This window comes from Channa argus, chromosome 13 (assembly GCF_033026475.1).
Source record: "Channa argus isolate prfri chromosome 13, Channa argus male v1.0, whole genome shotgun sequence".
Lineage (NCBI taxonomy): Eukaryota > Metazoa > Chordata > Actinopteri > Anabantiformes > Channidae > Channa > Channa argus.
Window position 1 is genome coordinate 10,449,898 of NC_090209.1, and position 22,447 is coordinate 10,472,344.

A 22,447-nucleotide genomic window follows, 5' to 3' on the forward strand; every position below is an offset into this window, starting at 1 on the left:
CTGAATGACGTGTAACCACTCTGGATGTTTACTGAATTTTCCAACTTTTTGCAACAGGAATTGCAAACACCGCCCTTTAAGAGTTGCTCACACCACTGAACTAGCCTTGGTGTTACATGACAGAAAGTTAGGCTTTCATAATCCTTTATCTAACACAACCTTCCACCGTCTCCTTCTTTCTGCCCACTACTACTTTATCCCAGTCGATTTCCTCACCCTTCGTCTCTCCCGCTCGCTCCATGCCAGTCCCCTGGGCAGCTCCAGTGCTCTGTGCCGGTCTTGCACTCTTGCATGGCTGCCCTGCCAGAGTGTATTTTAAGACAACCAGCATGTTTCTCCATGGGTATAGAGGCTAGGTATGACTCACAAATCAGATATTTGACCAGGAGAACCACACAGTAGAGTAGAGCTGAGGCGTAGGAGGGAAGTGTGGATAGCTCACAAAGGGAACCTGACCGACCTCCATCTTTCCATCTGGTAAACAGACTGCTATTTCAACTCTATTGGTATTTCAAAGAAATAATTGTTTCCCCAACACCAAGTAGCTCTCAAAGCCTGATTGGAGAAGGATTTGTACTGAGGAGGGGCTCAACATCTTCTGTATGCAGTGCTGTGTAAAGGTGTAGTGCTGCTATTAAAAATACCGCATGTCAAAAAATGGAGCCTTCTGACTAAATGATCTTGCTTTTAAAGCTGGCATGACAGTCGAGCTTCAATGCTGTCACTCATGAGAGTTATTTTGTCCTGATACAGTATCTCTTCAAGCCATTTTGTAAAGCTTCTTTTGACTTATGCTTTACATAAGGCAGGCCCTGCAGAGAACAGTTCAGTTCAGTGAAACAGCCTTGATCATCGTGGCTGAGGTGTGTGCTCTCTCCAGGTGCGACAGAAAGCCAACTCATGGTAAGAATAAAACACACAGTAGCCTGCAGGTTTATGACTAACTGTTATCAAATGTATTCCTTTATATCCATGGGGTCTCGCATTACATATGATTGTATTGATTCTTTCTGACTGCATAATGCATTGGACATAGCTTTGCTGTCTCTATTGTGGTCTTTACAGTCAGCATGATAACTTGTTTTTTTGCAACTATGATAAAAATGTACATGTTTGTGTTGTAGTTATTGTTGATGCACAACATCTTTACATCTCTGCCCTGGTGCACCACTCTGTCCTGGCTGGCTCAGACATATTATTCATCAAAAAGCAAGCAAAGGTGCATGTTATTCGCGCCTACACCTGGAGTGCGTAGGGTCTGACATATTCATTGTCAATCGTGCACCTCCAACACTCTGACCTGCATCTCAATGATTCCTTATGTCCTATTCCCCCACCTCACTCTGTGTGACTCTCTCTTCAGCGCCGACAGAGCATCATCACTGGGCCCATTTCTCCTCTAATAGCCCAGACAATGCGGGTGAGCCTCTTCGATTTTATCTTTCCTCTCTGTCTGCTACTTATAAAGAATTCTGTAGTGGAGCCATATAATTGCACACTGATCACAGCAGTGGAAAATATCACATATATCCTATTCCTTCTGTTAACGTGTCTCAGCCCCCACTTGGTGTCATCCACTTGAGATACATGCACTGGCTTAGAAAAGAACAGGATGTTTTAATAGGCATTTGCCTGCTTGGTGTCGCCTGCAGTGCTGCCTTGAACCTCTCTCGAGGTTTAGATTATAGGATCTTACCAGCAACATATACATTCACACCATGCACCAAATTCACTCAGCCCATATAGATCTGTGTGTCAGAGAACCTGCAAATGTGAACAAGAATGTGCAAATGATTACACAAAAAAAAATGTGACACATGCATTAAAATAGCTAAAACTGATGTGATGCCTGCTGTTGTTTTCAAACATTATACTATGCATTGTGGTAACTGCAATGATTTTCACAGGAGGTGTATGGAGATAAATGTATACTGTTGTAGTGTAATTTAACCAAAAACCTCTTATGTTGCAGGGGAAATGCAAATTTAGCTGCTTAAACTGTCATTCTTAGGCAGAAATCTACAGTCATAAAACAGGGTTCTACAAAACTGGCATAACAAAACCATTAACATCTACTATAAACAGGAAATAAAAATCCTAAAACACAGTTTTAAGAAAAGTACTTAAGCTGAAGAAGAAAACAAATGAAGGAATGAATGAAAGTGCACTTACAGAAAATGATCAAACAAAATAGCAGGATCAAACTAAAAACATAGGAAAAAAAATCAAAAGAATTTAGGTGTAAAGTTCAAAATAAAAGTCTGAGTTTGGTAGAAACAAAAATGTAATTTCATTTTAGCCACTTGACAGTCCAGAGCAATGGTAGCGCCCTGGTTTTAGCTTACAGGCATATCTCCTAGAACTTCCCAGGTTTTATCCAACTCTTACCGGGGACTGACAGACTAACTATCCAATGGTAAAGACCATTAAAATCCTTATGTCGGTCATAGAGAGCAAAACACAGTCAACTTGTGTCCAGAAAGCATACAGTAAGACACAGCCTGAGGATCTCAGGACGCTGTCAGGGTGATCTATAGCCAGTAAGTTAATGCTAAAATCAAGAACAAAAATCCTGACATCTGCATTTCTGATTATTTGGATGTTTGGGGTCACAGCACAGTGAGTAAAATAAAAGGCTCTGAAACTTTCATTTAGTCTATTTATGAACTGACATAAATTATGTCAATTTTGATTCCATGACTTAATCTGTGGAGTCATGAGGTCAAAATCATATCTTCTTTAAATTTGTTCATTACTACTGGCATTTCCTCAGCTTTAGCTGAATTTTATGTTCAGTATCACTATCAGGTTTATGAAGTTTTGGGGGCTTTACTAACTACAGTTACAGTAAATAATGATTTAGGCTGATCATTATATATTAAATACTTACAAGAAACATATTTAACATAAACATTCTTTTGCTAGTTTTAGCCAATTTACTACAAATAGTATGCACTTCACTGTTAACCATACTAATGTGTGTCAAACGTCAAGAACCATTTGACCATAACAAACACTGTACAACATGGAAGAATATTAGAGACTTTTGAAATGTGCTTCTTTTGTGTTATTCGTCACACTGAACATAAGGTCTGCAGAAATTTTTGTCAAAGTCACACTGTGGTTATGTAATGCAATGCAGACTTTCCAAATCAATCCGCTACACAATGTCAATGTAACATTGTGCAAGAACTGGCAAACACACAGGCTTTTAATACTCTACTATGGTCATTCTTATTCTCTACATAGAAGAAATTGTAGTAGGCAATGATATACAGAAAAGTAGCTGCTGCAAAATTGAAAAGCCTTGAGCTAAAGCTTAATAAAGCCTATGGATGTTGTCTTCCCACCCTGCAACCCACTCTGACTGAAATGATCTTGTGTTCAGTCGTGACCGGGCCACCCACTGGATCTCTGTTCTGCTCTGTCCTCCTGGTGTGGTGCATCACTGGGGGCATCTAACCGGGTAGAACTGTCAGCGACATATTGGCTCTGCTGCACATCCAGAACAATGAACGACTGTTCACTGAGCACATGACAGTTTTCCCATTGCTGTACACAAACACCTGCCAATTCTGGAACAACTGGACAGATTCTTTTGCAGTGGGATATTCTGTGTAAACAGACTTGCATTGTCACTGAGATTGTGATTCATCAGTCAAGTGTTGCAACTAACGAACCAAGAAGATTTATTTGGAATGTATCTTTGTAACACACATATTCCATACAACTTCCATTCACAGTGAGACAACATGTCACAAGGCTGCACACTGACCTGCATCTTAGAGACAGAATCACAGATGCACACCAGAGGCCAGAACAGACAATTACCCTCAGACACATTAAGTGGCTGAAACAGGAACAGGTCAAGTTGAACACAATGGAACGGTCACACACCATTACTGCAAGGTTATCTTCATATTCTCCAAGTGCACTAACATGCATCTTTACCCATGCAGCTTTCTAACATGCTAATATCACAATTCATCAAATGAGTTGAAATAACATAAACACTCTGAAACTTAGACCTTGTTGATTCATTGTAGATCCCAGTCTTCTCATCCAGACATCAGAAATGTCTCAGACATTAATCCAGATATCCCATGTATAGAAAATGATAGTGTTCAAAGAAATTCCTACACAGCAGTATAACTGAATCCAATGTTGAGGCAATGTGATATTATGTAAACTACAAATGTTGTAAACATGACATGTGCATCAACACATATAAAATAATTAAAATAACCTGTTCTAAATTAGGCTGTGGCACACACAGGTAGCCAGGCACAAACATTTTGACAGCAGGGCAAAGGGATGTAGGTAATGGTAGAAATGTCCTGTTGGATATTTAAGAGGATCTAGAGGATGTAGAATTACTAATGTGTTAAAATCAACTTTATGCTAAAAATGAGCCATTAGCTTCGCTGACAACTGTCATTATAGTTGCCATCGCATAAGTAATAGTCCCCAAAATCAGGTTTAGGACATGCGAGAGGATTTGGCTCAACAAGGCTTTTGAAACAAAACTGATAACAATATCAAAGTGTGTGAAGGGGTCTAGTGTCCTTTTAAAACCAAGCCTGAACCCTCAAACAGCCATTTGAAGAGATGACCACCCTCAATTCGTCATGATGTCTTGACTTTAAACATACAAATGCACCTGCACATGGCCACACACACTGTACAAACACACACACAGCTTTAGCCTAATGCTAGCTAAAAAGCACATGTCTAACCTCAACCCATACTGCCACCTTAATCTAACCCTTTCTTAACCCCCTATGATGTAATTAATGTAAACAGAGACACACAAACACATGCATGGAGCTCCAGTACATGGAGGCCTACTCAGAAAGTCAGAAACTCTAAATTAAAACCACAATCAAGACAATATGTCATCTGTAACTGCCTCCTATTACAGAACATATGTACACTGAACAGTCCCTTCAGGGTTTTGTGATGTTGTAAACCCAATAATTAATTCGACCAATCCCCTGTGAATTCTACGGGGCATGGTAATTTAAAACATCATTAAAACATTGCAACATACATTGCAATTTAGGCTGCAACACCCACATAACTTCTGAAAAATCTTGGAGGGACTGAGTGTAAGTGTATAGGTAAACATTTAGCACAACAAGGTGATTAATACATGTATACAAACAAACGCACACACACACACACACACACACAGATTAGAACCTTAAGCCTGTTGGAAAACATAAAGGTGTTTGATCAGGTTTGTACAACTTGCAATAACTAATTTAACCCTCCTAAATATTATATACATGTATTTATTGTGTTCATACTGGTGAGTGGGGTAGAGGTGTTTAATTCTTGGCGGATGGTTCTGTTTCCCAAATGCCCGAGAAAATGTACTCACATATATAATATCTGATTGGCCTTCGACCCCCAGGTAGAATGTATGTGACAGCTCAATGCATAATCCACTGATAAATGACTTGTTATTGATCTTCTGAGCCTAACAGAGGGCAACATGTGAGTGCTCCAACACTGATATAGCAGTTAAAAAACACTAGATTCTGGCATTGATAGCTCCTGTCCAGTAGTCAATTGGAGTTTGAGCAACCCTATTTCAAAGAAAAGAGCTTCCCTAATTTGCAAAATGTCACTGGTGATTGAAGTCTTCACCCGAATCAATATAACTGCCACATGCAGGCATTTCAGAGAGCACTTGAAATCCCACAGGATTTGCATCTGAAAACAGTAATCCTGTCAACTGATTTTTTATGTATGCTCTGGCTGTGCTGCATAGAATACTTTTCAAGCTCAAAAGAACAGAGACACACAAATGTGTTCAAACAGCACTCGCACGCCACTGCACAGCCAGCATGGAAAAAAAAAAAAACACTCAAACATCAACTCATGGGAAATACAGCTAAAATGAAATTGAAACAAATGAAAACCCAAAGTTGTACTGTTTAATTTTCACATGTAAAATCAACAGGTATTTTAGGTATTTTATTTCTATGTGAGGTTCATGCTGTACTCCAATAATTTAGCCACCCTATAGCTACACTCAGCTGGCTGATATAATAGTTATATATTACTATCTGTTGTTAGTAACCGTTCTGATGCACCCTGAGGCTCTGCAGTAATAATACAACTGAAGGACAAGGAATGAATCCAGATGACAGCTTATTATGTATAGTGTGAGAGAGCACACTGGGCCCTGACATTTCTGAAATACAAATAGAATACACACACACACACACACACAAATGTAGTGGAACACAGATTCTGGGTTTAACATATTTATGGTTCAATTTACTAATGTCTGGTGCTATTTAGCCATGAAGATGATGAGTGGTCTAATTTGGCCATAAATTTAAATATATCCACTACCAGTGCTACCACACATTTTAATATGTAGCTATCACCATGACTATGCTAATTACTATGGTAATAAAGCATTCAAATCCCTTTTCAAAAAAGTTGATGTGAATACGTCTTGGTTCCTATAACTTTTCCTAGCTGATATCCAAAACCCAACTACAGTAATGCAAAATTCTCTTTTTGTGCACAAATGCACTCTAAAGTTCAGCTGAGGCTCATCTGAAGTAACACCAGTCCCACCAAGCAAAATCAAGTCAGTATCCAAGCATTCATTTCAAAACAAATTTGCCCCTTTTGTGCAAGATATAGTAGTCCCCTGCCAAACTGGGGCGGAGTAACAGCTTCCACTTGCGTGTATCAGCTCTTATTTCTCAAATTGTGCCCTGAGCTTACTTGGAAAGGAATTTTTACTTTGCAGATTTGACAGCTGGACTATTTTGCAGTTTCTAGTTTTGGGACACAAATTATTTGCAAAACCTGCTGCAGCTGTATCTGTGTGTCTGTGTGCGTATTTGTGTGTGTGTGTGTGTGTGTGTGTGTGTGTGTGTGTGTGTGAGAGAGAGAGAGAGAGAGAGAGAGAGAGACAACTCAGTCATTCCAGCCTTTTCTTTTGTATTCCTTCAGACGCCCTGAATTTGTTCCCGCTTCATTTTTGACTGGTATGACATGGAACATTGTTTAAATGCACATATAAATGCACTGAAAAGTTGTTGGTAATAGTAGTATGACAGATACACCATTAAGCAAAGAGAGGTACATGCATGAGGAGTCAATTTCTGCAATGTAGTGTGGGAGAACCACTGTCGGAAAAGTCTGAAGAGAATGACTGCGCCAGCTGAAAACTTGACTTTTCTCATTAGGACACATTTCTCATCATTAAGTAATACCAATTCCTTTTCAATGATAAGGTTTAGTCATTATATCACATCATCACATTATACCACCACAGAAGTGAATAGACGACATTGCCTACAGCAATCATATGACTGATAAATAATGAGGGTGCAATGTAAGATGTTCATTCTGACAGACCATGTCTGCAGTTCTTTAGCCTAATAACAACACAACACTGACTGATATCAAATGCACAATCATCACTCATACTGCAGGTGCACAGACAAAACAACAACAAACCACAGGATCTTGTAAAGCCAAAAAAGTTTCTTGTTATAATGAGAAACTGAGAAAAAACTTTTTGTCCGGATGGCAGCGATACCCTGCTGTACCCTATGAATAAAGTTCTGCGGAGATGTAAGATACTGCTAAAAACGGCTTAAGTGATTACATTGCATTACATTCAGCAGCTCAACTCCAGTACAACATTAGTGTTTGTCCCAGCTTTGTAGAAATATATGTGAATGCAAAAATATAGGACACATATAAGACACATATAAAGAAATGAGGACTGTTTTGCCACATGTGATAGAACTTTTTCCTCTTCCTTAGCCAAGTGTTACTAGATTTTGGAAGAATTGTAGACAGAACTCAACATGATGAAGCATCTCAGTTTAATACATGCCGGCATGGAGAAGAACACATGGATGTTGCTGTCTCCTATTTATACTCAAACCCCAGAAAGGAACCACCCTCACAAAACATGAATGAAGAAACCAGGTGCACACAGTTGACAGTCATCATTCTTGTCCCTTTTTATGTTATCTGTTAATGTCAGTTGTGAAGAAATAAAACCTTTTTATTGTACCTTCTTGTAGATCGTGGACCCACATTACATTACTTTGGGCCTTATAACAACAAAGTGCCTACTGTGATCTTAAGCAGTCCTCTAAACATGACACAACCTGTGACTTCTTGTCCTCTTGGAGACCTCTTCAATAAGCCCACCTCCGCTGCCGGTTTATCGGTTAGATAATCAGTCATATGACTAATTTTACTATACTGCCCCACAAACACAACTTAAATTCCTCCTTAAAATTCAAAATGCAACATAAAAATTTTCTATCGGCTTTGAGATTCTAAACTAAAACAACTGTATGTGCAGAGCTTGATGCTGCAAGAGGAAAGTGAGAAAATATAAAAAGTGTAGCAGGAGGACTATTGTGCTTTCTCTTCCCTGTCTTGCTGCTCAAGCTGGCATGCAGCGCCGGACTATTTCTTTCTGCTCTTCAACGGCATGCATATCTATATTAGAGCCTCATGCCACCAGTCTCCAGCAATGGCAAGACAGCCATGTGAGCAGACCATCTCCTGTAAATTTCAAGTTGGCAGCAAAATGCACAATGTTTATTGAATTTTATGTGCATTGTCAAATTAGCCTTTTTTGGGAAAATATATCACAATACAAAAATGCATCTGGGAGAAGGTCAACTGATGTTAACATTGGGCTAACTTGACCTCTTACACATGGGGGCTAAAGTTGTAGAAATCAGATGATATATGCGTAAGGTTCAGCCACTTTCCCTTTTAGTGAAGATGCTATGATCAGCTATACTTAAAAGAATATACAGACTTGTATTACAAATCAGATTTCTGTAACCTTCATTTTCAGAGATTTGATTTTAGTTTATTAATCAGTTTTTATTTTTGAAAGATGTTTGCACTTTACTGCTCATATGTTTCTATTATTATATTAAATTATACTGAACCAGTGACAAAAAATGGGGAAAAGGGAAATTCGCAAATGTTTTGCAATCATTTATTATTGTTATTAAACTCTTTATATTGTACACTGTTGAACCTATATCATATCGAGACAAAAGTCACATCATTAATATATACTGCCTATGAATGCTCCACTGGGGAAGTTTAAAGTGTTACTTCCTTCTGTTTGCTCTTTTATTCCTTAAAATGCAACTTTTTCTGTGTTAAGAGGGAATTCTGCCTGACAAGTTGAGCCACAGGATTAGTCTTAAGTGCAATGTAATTTCTAAGGTGCCAAGCGATTTCAGAGCTGGATGGGGAAAGTGGTGAGAAAGTGATGAAACAGCGAACGAAGCACAAACTCAGGTCTGAGAGTAACCACAACACATGCCTTCTTTTGAAGCAGAAGAAACTCACATGGGCAGTTGTTAAAGGGGCCTTTTAACAAGTTCACTTAACTTGTTCACGAGGATTGGAGCAACTGTGAAAAAAAAAGGAATTTGCCCGGTAGAAACAAATCATATTTAAAAGGCAAATTCCTGATCAAAACAGTATATAAGAGCAGACAACCAAACCAATGTGTTATTTAGTCATACAGCACAGACGCCTGCTATGGTTGAGTGAGTTTGTAATCAAAGCTTAGTCCATGATGTCTGCATGGATCAGAGATCACTGATTGGAACAAACTACAACGAACTATGTGATAATGCCTTTCAGCACAATCAAGGGATCATTTTCTGCCGAAGCAACAGGGACATTTCTCTTTTTGGAGGGATGAGTGAGAGGCCAACCAGCAGCCAACAGAGACCTCCTCATGCTTCTCCACTCATCCTCGTAAGAGGATCGGACATAATGGGGTTTCCTCTTCTCTGGCTACTTCTGCTTGCCAGATAAAATGCAGGAAATTTCCAAAGTCTAAGAGTGCTATTCTTGTCACATTTCACAGTCGTACAGCAATAAGTTTTGAAGGAACACTGGAGTGACCTCTATGTGAGTGGGGCTAAGCTTTTAAGCAGGTGCCCTCTTCCCCCACCAATGCGTTGGGAGAAAATGAGGGCAATAACCCGACTGAGGGAGTTGGGCCTGTAAATGAGAGAGTTCACCTTGTTTAAAAAAAGGAATCCATACAACCCAGCTACAAGTACATTATTTAAAAAAATTGTTTCTGAATAGAAAGAAAATCCATCGTCCCATCCGGATCCTAATAACAGGCATGCCTGGTTTCGTATTCTCTTCGAGGCAGGCCATTGACCTGTCGACCTTCTCAGCAACAATGAAAACTTAATTCATTTTATTATTAATCCATCAGTTGCTCCCACTGCATCATGTTTGTGTCTATGAATGTACCCTTGCTCCAACGAACATGAGTGCAGCAGCACTGGCTCATATTTTCTCCCAAAAATCTTAATTTAAAATTGAAAAACAGGCTGTCTGGTGACATTTCTCTGTAATCAGTATAATTGTTGCCTTTGCAGACCTGAATCCATATCTTCTCAAGTGATATGAAAATATAACCTGCAGTACAAAATCATGCTTATAGCTGTGATGGAATTTCACTTTCCAAACACCCCGGTTAAATCCGTCTATCCATCCGTTATCTGTAAACGCTTGTTTAGGGTCACAGGGGGACTGGGGCCTGACCGGATGAGAGGCATGGTACACCCTTGCCAGGTTGACAGTCCATCTCAGGACCAACACAGAGAGACATTCCCACCTACAGGCAATTTAGATTCACCAAATAACCTAACATGCATGTCTTTCATTTCATGCAAACCTAAAAAAAAGATCAATGGACCTCAATCCTGAACCCTCAGATCACTCGTTTTCTGCATCTTTGTTTTAATGCTATGTTCACACTAAATTGTGTTCACCGCCTGTCTAAGGGGCAGAACCAGAGCAGGGGCACCAACAGCATCAAGTTCAAAAGTGTTTAAAATACTTTGCTTTCTTTGTAGCGTACTTGTGTTTTTGTACTTAAAATGCAGGCCTAAAAAATGTGAAGTGGTACTTGTAGTGAGGAACCGTTAAAAGCAAATACTTGCACTTCTACTTGAGTATTTAGTTCTCATACTCCTACTACCTCTGATACCCAGACTGTTTCAAAGAGCAGGTGAGGGTGACCTCTCCTTAGTATTGATTGTTTGAATCCTTGTTTGTATAACAGCACGCTGAAAAAACACATGCACCAGAAGAGGGTTTATGGCATGTGGCTGGCAGTAGGTGCAAAGACTGGAATTCAGGAAAAAAGGACAATAAAATAACTCATTACAAAATTTACATTCAGCTGGTAGAATGCTAATGTTAGCCTAGTGAGCCATGCTAACACTGACATTATATGCTTGTCCCCTTGCCTACATTCATACTTGACATAAGAAGCATCTCTTTTTTACGGCAAGGCTGAATACAGCAGTAGAGACCTGACAAATTGGCCTGCACCACTGCATGCATCCATGTACAAACTGCAGCCATGTTTAGGAAAGTAGACATATTTTAACCTCTGACATTTAGTATCATTTTTACAGCTTGTTATGTAACACGCACACATACAAAATAGATACACACAGTCTTCCTATTCCTTTGGTGTCCGTCTTTACCTCTGTCAGTCGAATAGATCACACTGCAAGGCTTCAGTCTCTTTCAAATCAATCACAGAGATGATTCTGAAAAAAAAGAGCGATAAAAAGCCGACTGGAGCCTGTCAGGGCTACGAGAGCACAGGACGTCAATGCCTCATTTAGACAGCTAATCTGAAGGGGCCACTTCCCCAGACAGGAGGACAAGACGGAGTTCACTTACATTCAATACAGTTTTGCCTCTGTCTTTGGGTGAAGAGATACAGAATAGCGAGCCACACTCCTCGATGTAAATGTCATCTGGATAAAAATCTATTTCATGATTCTTTCAAGAGGGTAGGACTTAAAACTGAACAAGTTGCCCCGTCTTTTTTGACTACAGTGTCCACCTCCCTGAGACTGACCAGGTGCTCATGAGCAGAGGGTAAGAACTGGATGAAAGCCGACCAGCATTATAGCTCCTCGTTGCAATCCAAAAGTTTGACTGATTGATTTTTTTCCCTCCTGTGGCATTGTTGCTTCTCAGTTCCAACACAGCATGAAAGCCAGCGAAATAAAAACATCTTAGCAGCAAATCGGCCTCACCATGGCAACAGTATTGATCAACCCTCCTGGGTCCTCAGAAAAATCTATCCCTCATGTCAATTTCCCAGCATTAACAGTTCAGCAGCCACTCATGTTGTGAATAGACAGCCATGATATTTAGCGTCTGGCAATAAAATCTACAATAACTATTTAGCTTCCCTGATGATTCATTTATCACAGGGGTAAGACACAAAATGATCTGATAATATTCACTGAGAACAAAGAGGGAAGTAAGCTAGGAGGACAGCTCGGGGACAGGTCATCAGCTGCAGGCTTAAAAGATTAAAAAGTCCATTAGATTGCTTAGTTATGGAGCATATCTACAAATCAAATATCATTTAAATTGACTAAGACAAGCAGTTGAACACTATGAAGAAAAACTCTAATGTCTCTTTTACTTTTACTTAAGATAAAAATCAACTCTGCATCTTTAATCAATTTGAACAGGTGTTCTCTCTAGATTTTAATGTTTCTGAGAGGAATCATCTGATAATAAATGGATTGCAGTTAAAAACAATGTCAGAAAATTGTAATTGCTACTGCACACTAATCGAATGCTGTAAAATTATTGAGGGCAAATAGGCTGCAAGCTCACTTCTGGTATGTATTGATTTCAATATCATGTGGCCTCACATTTAATTTAGTATCAATCCTATCATCACCATTGGTGCCAGAGGAAAAATAAGTGTGGTGAAGGGCAAAAAGGTAGACTGGATTCATCTCTCTCAGATCTGCAGGTTTGCCTGATGTTCAAATCCACCTTTTGTCATCGCTTTGAAGAAATGAGAGGAAATGACAAAAGATGCAGAGTGGCGGACGAAGAAATCCACAGATAAGCTTGATTAAGATGCCTGAGCTCCAGTGCAACATTGCACATGGTCTACACCTACACAACCACAGCCTGACATTTTACAGACAAGCTTGCACACCTGGTGTGAGGAGGAAAGAGGGAAATGGATTAAACGCTTATCTTACTTCCCTTAAATAAACAAAATTTCACAAATGTATTGATAATAATGTTACAGTGCTTGCATGAAACAAAAGGATGTTATACAGCCGTTGCATATTGCAACAACAAAAAAACAAGTGTGTAGTGAGGATGCTTCGACTCATAACTGCAGGGTTTTACCAACTTGGAATAATAAATATTTAATTTATTAACTCAGCCTGCAAAGAAATGAATAGAAGCCAAAGACAGGCTGAAAATCGTGGCTGGGACCATCAGTCTAATTGTTCAGCAAGTGGAGTCACAAAACCCAAGATGTCTACAAAAAATAGATAAATAAAGTCAAGTGTTGTGAGTTATAGAGAGATGGGGGCTAAAAGGTGGTGGGGGCTAAAAGCATGTTAAGTAATCTGATGGTCTTACAGTTGCAGTTAAACAACTTCTTACAGTGAGGCCCATGGTTTATCTAAGTGAACAGAAACAAAACACCAAATGACACCACTGTGAGTTATAGTCTGCAACCACAAACCATTAGCACTAACACTGCACCTCGTTTGATCCTCCTTGGCTCTAAAACTGCTGTCCTCACATGAAAAAAAAAAACTGCAAATGTGCAGATTTATAGCTTGAAGCCTACACATGAGCAAAAATGTCCAAAAATGGTCTTTCAAGTTGTATATATTTAATGTTTTGCTATAGAGATCTGGTTTGAATAATTAATCTGGCGTATTGGTGCCCCACTGCGTTTCCCATTCCACTGCAGCACCAACAGTGGGCCAACTCCATCAGTTGACTCTCAGCCAACAGGAATACAGATGTGTTCCCATAAACCCGAACTCATTTTGAAATAAGTGGTGCAGTTTCATTTCATTTACGTGCAGCCATCAAGCTCAATTAGGGTGCAGGGAGACTGAAACAAGCTAATTTCGAGGAGGGAACCCCTGCAGATAATAGCAAGCCAACTCTACCATAAATCAAGGCATTTAGGTTCAAAACATTTCATAAAAACCCTGCAGTCTTTCCATAGAAGAGGCTCATATAATCATGTGCAATCACATGAAGCAGGCCTTTTATTCTCAGGAGGGGGGTTGTTGAGTTTGGGCGTGATTGTGTCAGGCTGTCAGTGCCCACTCATCCAGACTCCAGAGTGAGACTGGAACAGACGGGAGCAGTTCTTTCAGTACCATCGGGGACATGCAACAGCACACTCAGCTGTCTCATCCACACAGTGTAGTGGAGGGGAAAAGCACCCAAACTTCTTTTTTGGAGGAGGAATTGAGGCAAGGCACAGCTGTAGGTTATCACCTTAAGCAACAGAGTTTGTTGATATTTGCTAATCTTTTTTCAAGGATAAGAGGCTTTAGTTGTCTACCACTATAATTTAATCCCTCTTCAGGTGCTTTTATATCACTTTCACGTTTCTGTGAAAAGAAGCTGATTATTACAAAAAGCGTGTACATGCTGCACACTTATACTATTTTTCACTTTTACACTTCCCACAAAACTATTGCACACGCTCAACCACTTGCCTGAAAGAGGCGTAGGATGTTGGCAACCATAATCGATACTGAACTCGCTGAGGCTCCGATCACTCCCACCACTTTTTCAGGCTTGACAAACACCGGGGGCTCCCCGTTAGTGCACCTCACGTCGGAGGTGTCCTTCGTGATCAGGGCTTGAACGAATGTTAAAGACTGCTCCAGTGCGTAGGTATCCCTCGAACAAGTGTCCAGCACCCGTGCACCTAGGGTGATGTTGGGCAAGAGTTGCTCGTCCTGGTTGATTTGGTCCAAAGCGTACATCATGGCCTCAAGCCGCTGGATGCCGTTCTCCTTTTTGAGGTCCCCGCACGGCGTACCGTCGGCTGCTCTGGCGTGCACCGGGAAGAGTCCACCGAGGGTCAGGTGCCCCTCGGTCCGTATTGAATGGGGTGCATAGGTCTCCTGAGGCAGCGCGAAATCTACCACAATCCTCAACAACCAAAACACTCTCCATATAAAGCTCAGCTTCACGCACACCCTGGGACGAGCCATGATCAACTTTTTTTTGGAAAGATGGATTCTGCAATCCGCCGGATGATAAAACCAGAACGATAGACAAGTTTGTTAATACGAGCCCATTCTTGTCACCGTGGAGGAGATTCAACAAGGTGGGATGAGGAACCAAGACGCTGTAGATGGCTCAGATAAACTGCGCCCATCGCTGTGCTGCCAGGAGTGAGCGCTGCAGCTTGTTGAATAGCGAAGCCCCTAACGGTGAATCAGTACTCTGGGAGAAGGAAGCTACATCCATTAGTCAGAGAATATCAGTAAAATGACAGGATGATCAACAGCAGCAGATCAGCTGTACTAATTTAAACAATTTATCCTAAATCCAAAGCGCAGAAACACAATGAACACAATGAAGGTGTCGCTAAGATCTGGCATATCTTCACAACCTAAAGCTCCACTTTTACCAAATAAGCGTAGATTTTTGGAATTATCAAAATGAACACTTAAATGTTGAGACCAGCAGAGGTGGGTGACATTCTTCTTGCACAGACCAACTCCACGGGAGCGCAAGGATGGCTGTGGTTTCTGTCTCCCAGGGGTGCATAGCCCATCATTCCCACAATCTTCAAGAAAAGAAAAAAAAATGAAAAACGACGAGTGTGATCTTAGATGTGCGTTCACTGAGTAGAAGACTAAGAAAAATCCAGCTAATTAAAGCCCCGGCTCATCCTCTGTCTCCGCAACCGGTCGCATTTATACAAAATGAATGAGTCACAGCGAGGGATTCACTGTGTGCGCCGAGTTTTCTGCCCCCTTACGAGACGTCATTCAGCTGGCTGAAAAAAAAGAAACGAAAAAAAAAAAACAGTAGCATCACTTCACAGGAAGTTGGCGCTCAGTGTCTTTATGCATGGAGAAGGTAAACAAGAGGACCAAATGCACTGAAAGACTTCCATAGTTAAGACAATTGTTCCTCCCCGTGTCTCCCAGTGCGCTGCATCCCGACATTCATAATCACTTTCTCTGTCCCCTCCCTCCTGTATCACCCCCCGCCACATCCAAACACATGCACAAAGTCTGAGCTTTTGCTTTTTTCATTTTGATGTTGGCGGTGACCAGCATGAAACGGAGAAATGTGTTGTTGTGAAAGCACAGCAGAGCCGCCACACACTCCAAAGTGTCTTTCCTCACATAGTTTTGGATTCATTACTGATGCACCTTTAAAACGGAAAAGAGAGGGAGGGAGAGAGGAGAACAGACACGTTTCGAGGGGTCCAGGCTGGTCTCCCAGGCAACCCTTCTTCAGAAGACACTCCTGATTCATCCTGCAAACCCCGCACGAACGCACGCACGCACACACACACACACTATGCTGGCACGCACACAGACTGGTAAGAATTAACCACACCTTTAGGAGCAAGGAGCCTTCACATCTTCCTAACAAAACACTATCACCACTAAACTATTTAATTGCACAGATGGTGCATTTACAAACAGGCAGATTATGGTAATTTGCTTTTGTGGGCATGCATTAGCCAGGGACTCACTTGGCAATTTCTGGCATTAATTAAAAGAGGGAGTTTCTGTGTGCATTTCAAAGTAAGTCTAAAAAGAAGTCATTGGTAGGTTTTGCTAATGTCTGTATTCATCCTGTGGGTTACAGTGTGAAAAGGTGCACACATTGCATTCCGTCGATATCCCACATAATTCATGCACCAGCTCTCATAACCTCAGAAACTGACCAAGCCAGCCGCCACAAATAGCAGCAATCAAGAACAGGGCTGCTGTTGTTGCAACATCACTGTAGCACCCTGAGAAAGAGTCAAATCGGAAAACTGTGAATGGATTATAGTTAAAGACGTTGAAGTTGCTTGACCAATAAATAATAAACGACCTGGGAGTCGATTTATTGAGAAAACAATGATGAGCCATAGAATTCAAATTTTATGAACATATTCGTTTTATTTGTTTTTCTTCAATTAAAAGATTAGAAAAGCCGATGCAGCTCTAAATGAAACATGTCCTGTTGACATTAAAAGATTGGAGGGACACATTTCTAATTAGTTAAATTGAATAGAGAATTGTTCAACCCTAATCCTGCCATGTAGTGTGTTTATCCTCATTAGCCTCAGAGATAGCATGACTATATTTCAGTAGGCAAATGTGGTTTGAATGTACAAGATGGCAAAAATTCATGAGATGCACCAGAAATACATTTAAGGAGACTGTGTGGGAACTGCTGGGAAGAGGCAGATGGCCTCCTCCGCTGTGAGCACACTGAGACAAGCAGGCAGGCATGGAAAAATGCAGCCCCTGCAAATGACACCCTGAGAGACTGGTGTCACAACACACGACACTAATTCCGCTGCTCGGACTCAGCAGTAAGAGGCTGACTCCCACTTACACTGTCAACAAAAAGGTTACTTTTGAAAAATGGGGCCCTCACCGTGATTTAATTCACTGACTAACCTCAGGAAGAAGAGCCTTTCCCCCAGGGAGGCTGGGTGATTTAGACTGAGATTACCCTTCGGTTTGGTTCTTCTCTCTTTCTCCTTCCTCAGTTACACAAAGACATACGATCGCACGTGCACACACATAGAGAGACACACATACAATTGCTTTTATTACCCTATGGGTACTTTCCATTGGTTTACATAAATCGCTTAGACAATTAACCTTAACCATAACCACTACTGTACTGGACTATGCCTAATCCTCATCCTAAACCAAGTCATTGCTGTAATATTCAGTGATTTATATGGTGGACACCAACAACATCACACACACACACACACACAGACATTTTCTATTTTGATTTCATCATGAGATGAAGCAGGAAGTAACAATCAAGGAATAGTGAGAATACATCTCCAGGAGGCAGGAGGAGGTTTATGGTTAATATATAGCCAATCAAACAAACAGATACAGCCATGGTTTCCATATGCCAGGAGTGCACTACAATTCAATGTATCTCACTAGACAAATTACAGACTCCTGTGAGAGACCAGAGCTTTTGTTTTAAGCATTCAATAATATGTCCGCTTGATGCAGACTTCTTCAAGTCAATTACAGGGCCCGGCTCTGAGTGCTTCTTTAAAGAACGACGAATCAAAGAACAATAAAAAAGTCAACCTTAAGGAAAAGAGGCAATAAGGTTTCCTTTTTCGTCTGACACTGGGCACAATGGAATCTGTCTGTCAAACTAATTAACCTGGAAAGCTGTTTAATTCCAGGACTCGAATAGAAGGGCCTTCGTATCCACAGGAAAGAATTAACTCCAGAGCGAGAGGTAATGGCATGTCGAGGTGATTTGTTCAAAAGTACACAGGCCACCAGCCTGTTTGCAGTAATACATATTCTGTCAGGGGTGAGGTGTTAATGTTAGATCAATGTAGGAGCAATGCTAGATTAGCGACATGAAGGTCACTGAGCTGCTGGGCCTGCACGTCTCATTGTGTACCATCTGCTTTGGAATAATAAAATCTGGCTATCCGTGCTTTTCTTCATCATGGCAAGCAGAACTGGTGCTTGTGTAGAAGAAAAAACGTAGTAATTCTACAGGCGCGCTGCATAAGAAGACAAATTCCACCTTTTCTGCTGTTTATGCCAAAGACAAAGCAGGTGCACTGCAGCTAGGACGATGGACTCTCCACGCTCTCAATTATAAATGTAATTCATCTGTCATACCTGCTCCCTTCTAATTATGTCTCTGTGAAGTTGCTGCTGTGAACTCAGTATCCATTCACCCTCTAAAATGTGACAGATAGACTGATAATGCACAGGTGACCACTGGAATACATAACTGCAGTGAGTAGCTTGGTAACACGAGGGTTTTCCCCCAGGCTATCTTTGAAACTCATGGGTTATATGACTCTGCTTGGATGGCTATACAGAGAAGTGGCGTTTGAGGCAAAGAAAAATGTAGAGAAAAAGGGCAGCTGCAAGGATATTAACCCATGATGGATGTTGTTTCCCTTTCTTGTAGATATGACAAATACTTGCTCCTGATGGGGAGCCTGCCTGGGAGCAGTAATGACCAGAGGTGTTATATGTGGCAGTAACAAACCCAAAAGCTGCTGACCTCCCACCCTCCTGGAATCTTCCATAGGCCCTATTAGTGGGTGACTGGGCCTCTGTTTTGATGGCTAACCTCATGGTCCACTGGATATAGTGATAAGTGGGTGCAGCTGTGTTAGTTAGCCAGAAGGTCTTCAGCCTCAAATCTGATTGTGATAGCAAATCTCTCACCCTCTGTCTGTTAATTAGCCGACCTTCTGAGCAGCACTGGACCTCCGTGAATTATTGTATCACAAATGTCTTCATTGTGCATTGTGATGGATTAGATTTTATCCACAGTCTCTGTGTGTGACTCATAACAATCCCTCTCGGTGTGTGTCTGCATGTGTGTGGGCGTGATGTGAGACAGAAAAACAGCTTCAGATGACCAGACTACCTTTCAAAACTACTATTCAGCCGAAACCTACATAAAAAGTATATTTGCTATAATATATATATATAAATTACTACTTAGGATACAAAAGCAGTTACCAAAAAAAGTTTTTTTTTTTTAAGAATTCAGGTACTAAACAATGATTGGTTAGTTCCTGAATAATTAGTGCATTAAACTCTCTCTATATATAAGATAAAGCTAAATTCCCTTAATATACTATATTAATAGTAATAGGAATAGTTTGACATGTTAAGTCTGTTCTTTCTGTTAAGAAGACATACATTATGAAGCTGCAGGCAAAAGCTCATTACCCCCATATAAAGTGTGGAAATTGATACACATCTGGAGGCAACAAAATGTACGTACCAGCACCTCTAAATCTCTCTAAAGAACACAATACACTGTGTGTTTAATTTGTAAAACATTTGCAGATATTTGCTTTTAAATGATCTTGTGTGAAGCTCACCCTTCTAACTGATCAGAGAAATCATTGATTTCTGCTGGATTACTACGTTTTGCATAACATTACTTGAAGGGCTATGCAGAGAATGGCCAGACACAACAGAGCGTAGCAAAGCAGGGGAAGGGAGGCTATGCAGAGCAGTGTGGATTGATTTTCAGTCTAATGCTATCACTACCTTAAGTTGAAAATAGCATCACAATATAACAAATGTACCAACAGTCATTGCACAATGACATATTATATTTTTGAATCAGGTTGGAACTCACTGGCTAGCTGGGGGATGTTTGTGTGGAGTTTGCATTTTCTCCCTGTGCGTGGGTTTCCTCCAGGTACTGCAGTTTCTTTCCAAAATCCAAAGACACCCATTAGGCTAACTGGTGACACCAAATTGCCCGTGGGTGTGAATGCGAGCAAGTCTCCACGCGTGGCCATGCATGAGACTGGTGTTCTATCCAGGGTGTAACCTGTCTCTTCACCAGTGACAGCTGGGACTGGCTCCAGCCCCCTTACCACCATCAACAGGACAAGCTCTAACAAAAATGGATGGATGCACATTGCATTTTATCATGCATGTTATTGATACATTCATGTGTGAACATTAGTAATATTAGATCTAGTAAACATCAAGCAAGATTTATTGACCACTATATGTACTTACATACTGTCGGGTGGTTAATCAATAAAACATTGTTTATAGTTGATAGTTGAGAGTTATAGTTGATATTATTATTAATTACAAAAGAATTCACAATGTACTTGAGTAAAGTACAAATACATCAAAAGTCTCATTGACTAAACACTGGTCATTGTTTTTTTCCACCACTGATGTAATGTCGTAATGGTTCATTCACTGAAATCCGTGAATCAACACTTTGACACCTTTCTAATGAATAGTTTCTGAGTACCTACGAATTAAACCCGTGGGTGACACAACACTAATAACTGCTCGTTATTATTAACTTACATAATAGTTACTATTTTGTATAATTTCAAGTAAACTGGTGAATCATATAGAGTAATTACATGTTTCTTAATATATTACTTTCCCACTGCATACTTTCCATCTCTGTGTCCTGTTAAGTAACGCATAAATCTTTTTTAAATCTTTTTTTTTTATCTATACATTTTAGGACAAACCAAAGACTGATATCTAAGATAAAAATAGCAGCCTGATAAACATCAGGACATTTTCTCAGTGTAATGTTTTATTCCAACAATGGTTTGTTCTAGTTTTGAGTAAATTGCAATTGGCCCAATATAGTAAAAAAAAAAAACTGCTCAGCAACACATGCAGGACTGTGGTTTCAAATATTATGTAACTCCGCATTCATGATGTGACACAAAAGAGTGCAAAATGTCCAGTCTCAACACTTTATCTTTCCCCCATTTCTGAACTTAATCAGAGGCTCAAGTGCCAAATATCATCGTTAAATGGTGCAATTTTGGCAGATTGAAACAATCTTCATTTTAATGAAAATGCTAACACTGAGACATTGCACATACTGTACTGCAGATGGACATAATAACCTCATCATTACTTTCACTTTGGCAGGCAAGCCTTTTGGTTTGTTATTCACTTCACTTCATGCTTTGGCAGCTGGTGACATACCAACACAGTGAGTGAGCGTCTTGACGTATTTGCATTGCACAAGCCTCCCTTCAAACCATTTCATTTTTCTAAGCTGCTCATTATATCATTGCAACTCAAATGAGCTCATTCTTCGATTTTCCAGATGAACTTTAACATGGAAAAATGTTGTTGTTGTTGAAATTGTGTGAGTGAATTATGCCTATGCTTCTTGAATTAACTGCAGAGCTGTTTGTGTTGCAAATAACATACTTTCTTCATCTTACACAGCTCATTACCATATAGAGCTGCTAGCGAGGACTGTGGTGGAGGGCAGGCGTACTTATCTCAGATAAGTACCCCTACAGTCTTTACTAGAGATTAAAAAGCATACACAAAGGCACACGCATGCACACACACACACACACACACACACACACACACACACACACACACAACCCCACACGCACGCACGCACAGAGACACACAGACACATTTGGAATATAAATTTTATCATGCACATTAATTAATCTCTCTCCGTCATTAGGTGGAAATCAAGTCTATTACTAATTACTGCACATAGCTGTCACATATGGTAAGTTGGAACAATAAATCACTAGCTTCATTTATGAACGTATAGTGCTGGGTGATAAAAACTGCAAAAATATTTCTCTTGATACCAGTGAAACACTGATGAATGTGTTTTTCTTTAACGATTAATGTTTTGCATCTGAGTCACCCCTGATGCACAATCTTGAGCGACTCTGCTTTCATGCACATTTTTTCCAACCAAATCTGATGCTTTCAATCAGTGCCAGACATCCCACCTCTCCTGGAAGTTCCAGGATATTCTTGCATATTGATAGCATCTCCCTTACACCCAAAAATAATACGCAGAATTCAGGTTTTTTTCTCTC

General features: G+C 40.3%; 1 protein-coding gene across 7 annotated transcripts in view; it reads right to left on the reverse strand.

Moving 5' to 3' along the window:
• The window catches only part of LOC137139247 (metabotropic glutamate receptor 7-like), a 55,793-nt gene extending 39,678 nt beyond the window's left edge, over positions 1-16,115 (reverse strand). For 3 of the 7 annotated variants that reach the window (XR_010916289.1, XM_067526261.1, XM_067526262.1), the window contains exon 1: positions 14,589-16,115. Coding sequence is in view for 5 of the 7 variants with exons in the window: in XM_067526261.1 (XP_067382362.1) it covers positions 14,589-15,092 (504 nt within the window). In the remaining 2 variants the exon portion in view is untranslated. The remainder of the gene's footprint in view (positions 1-14,588) is intronic. The other 4 variants (XR_010916288.1, XM_067526263.1, XM_067526258.1 and 1 more) reach the window with 4 other exon arrangements.
• Positions 16,116-22,447: the final 6,332 nt, after the last annotated feature.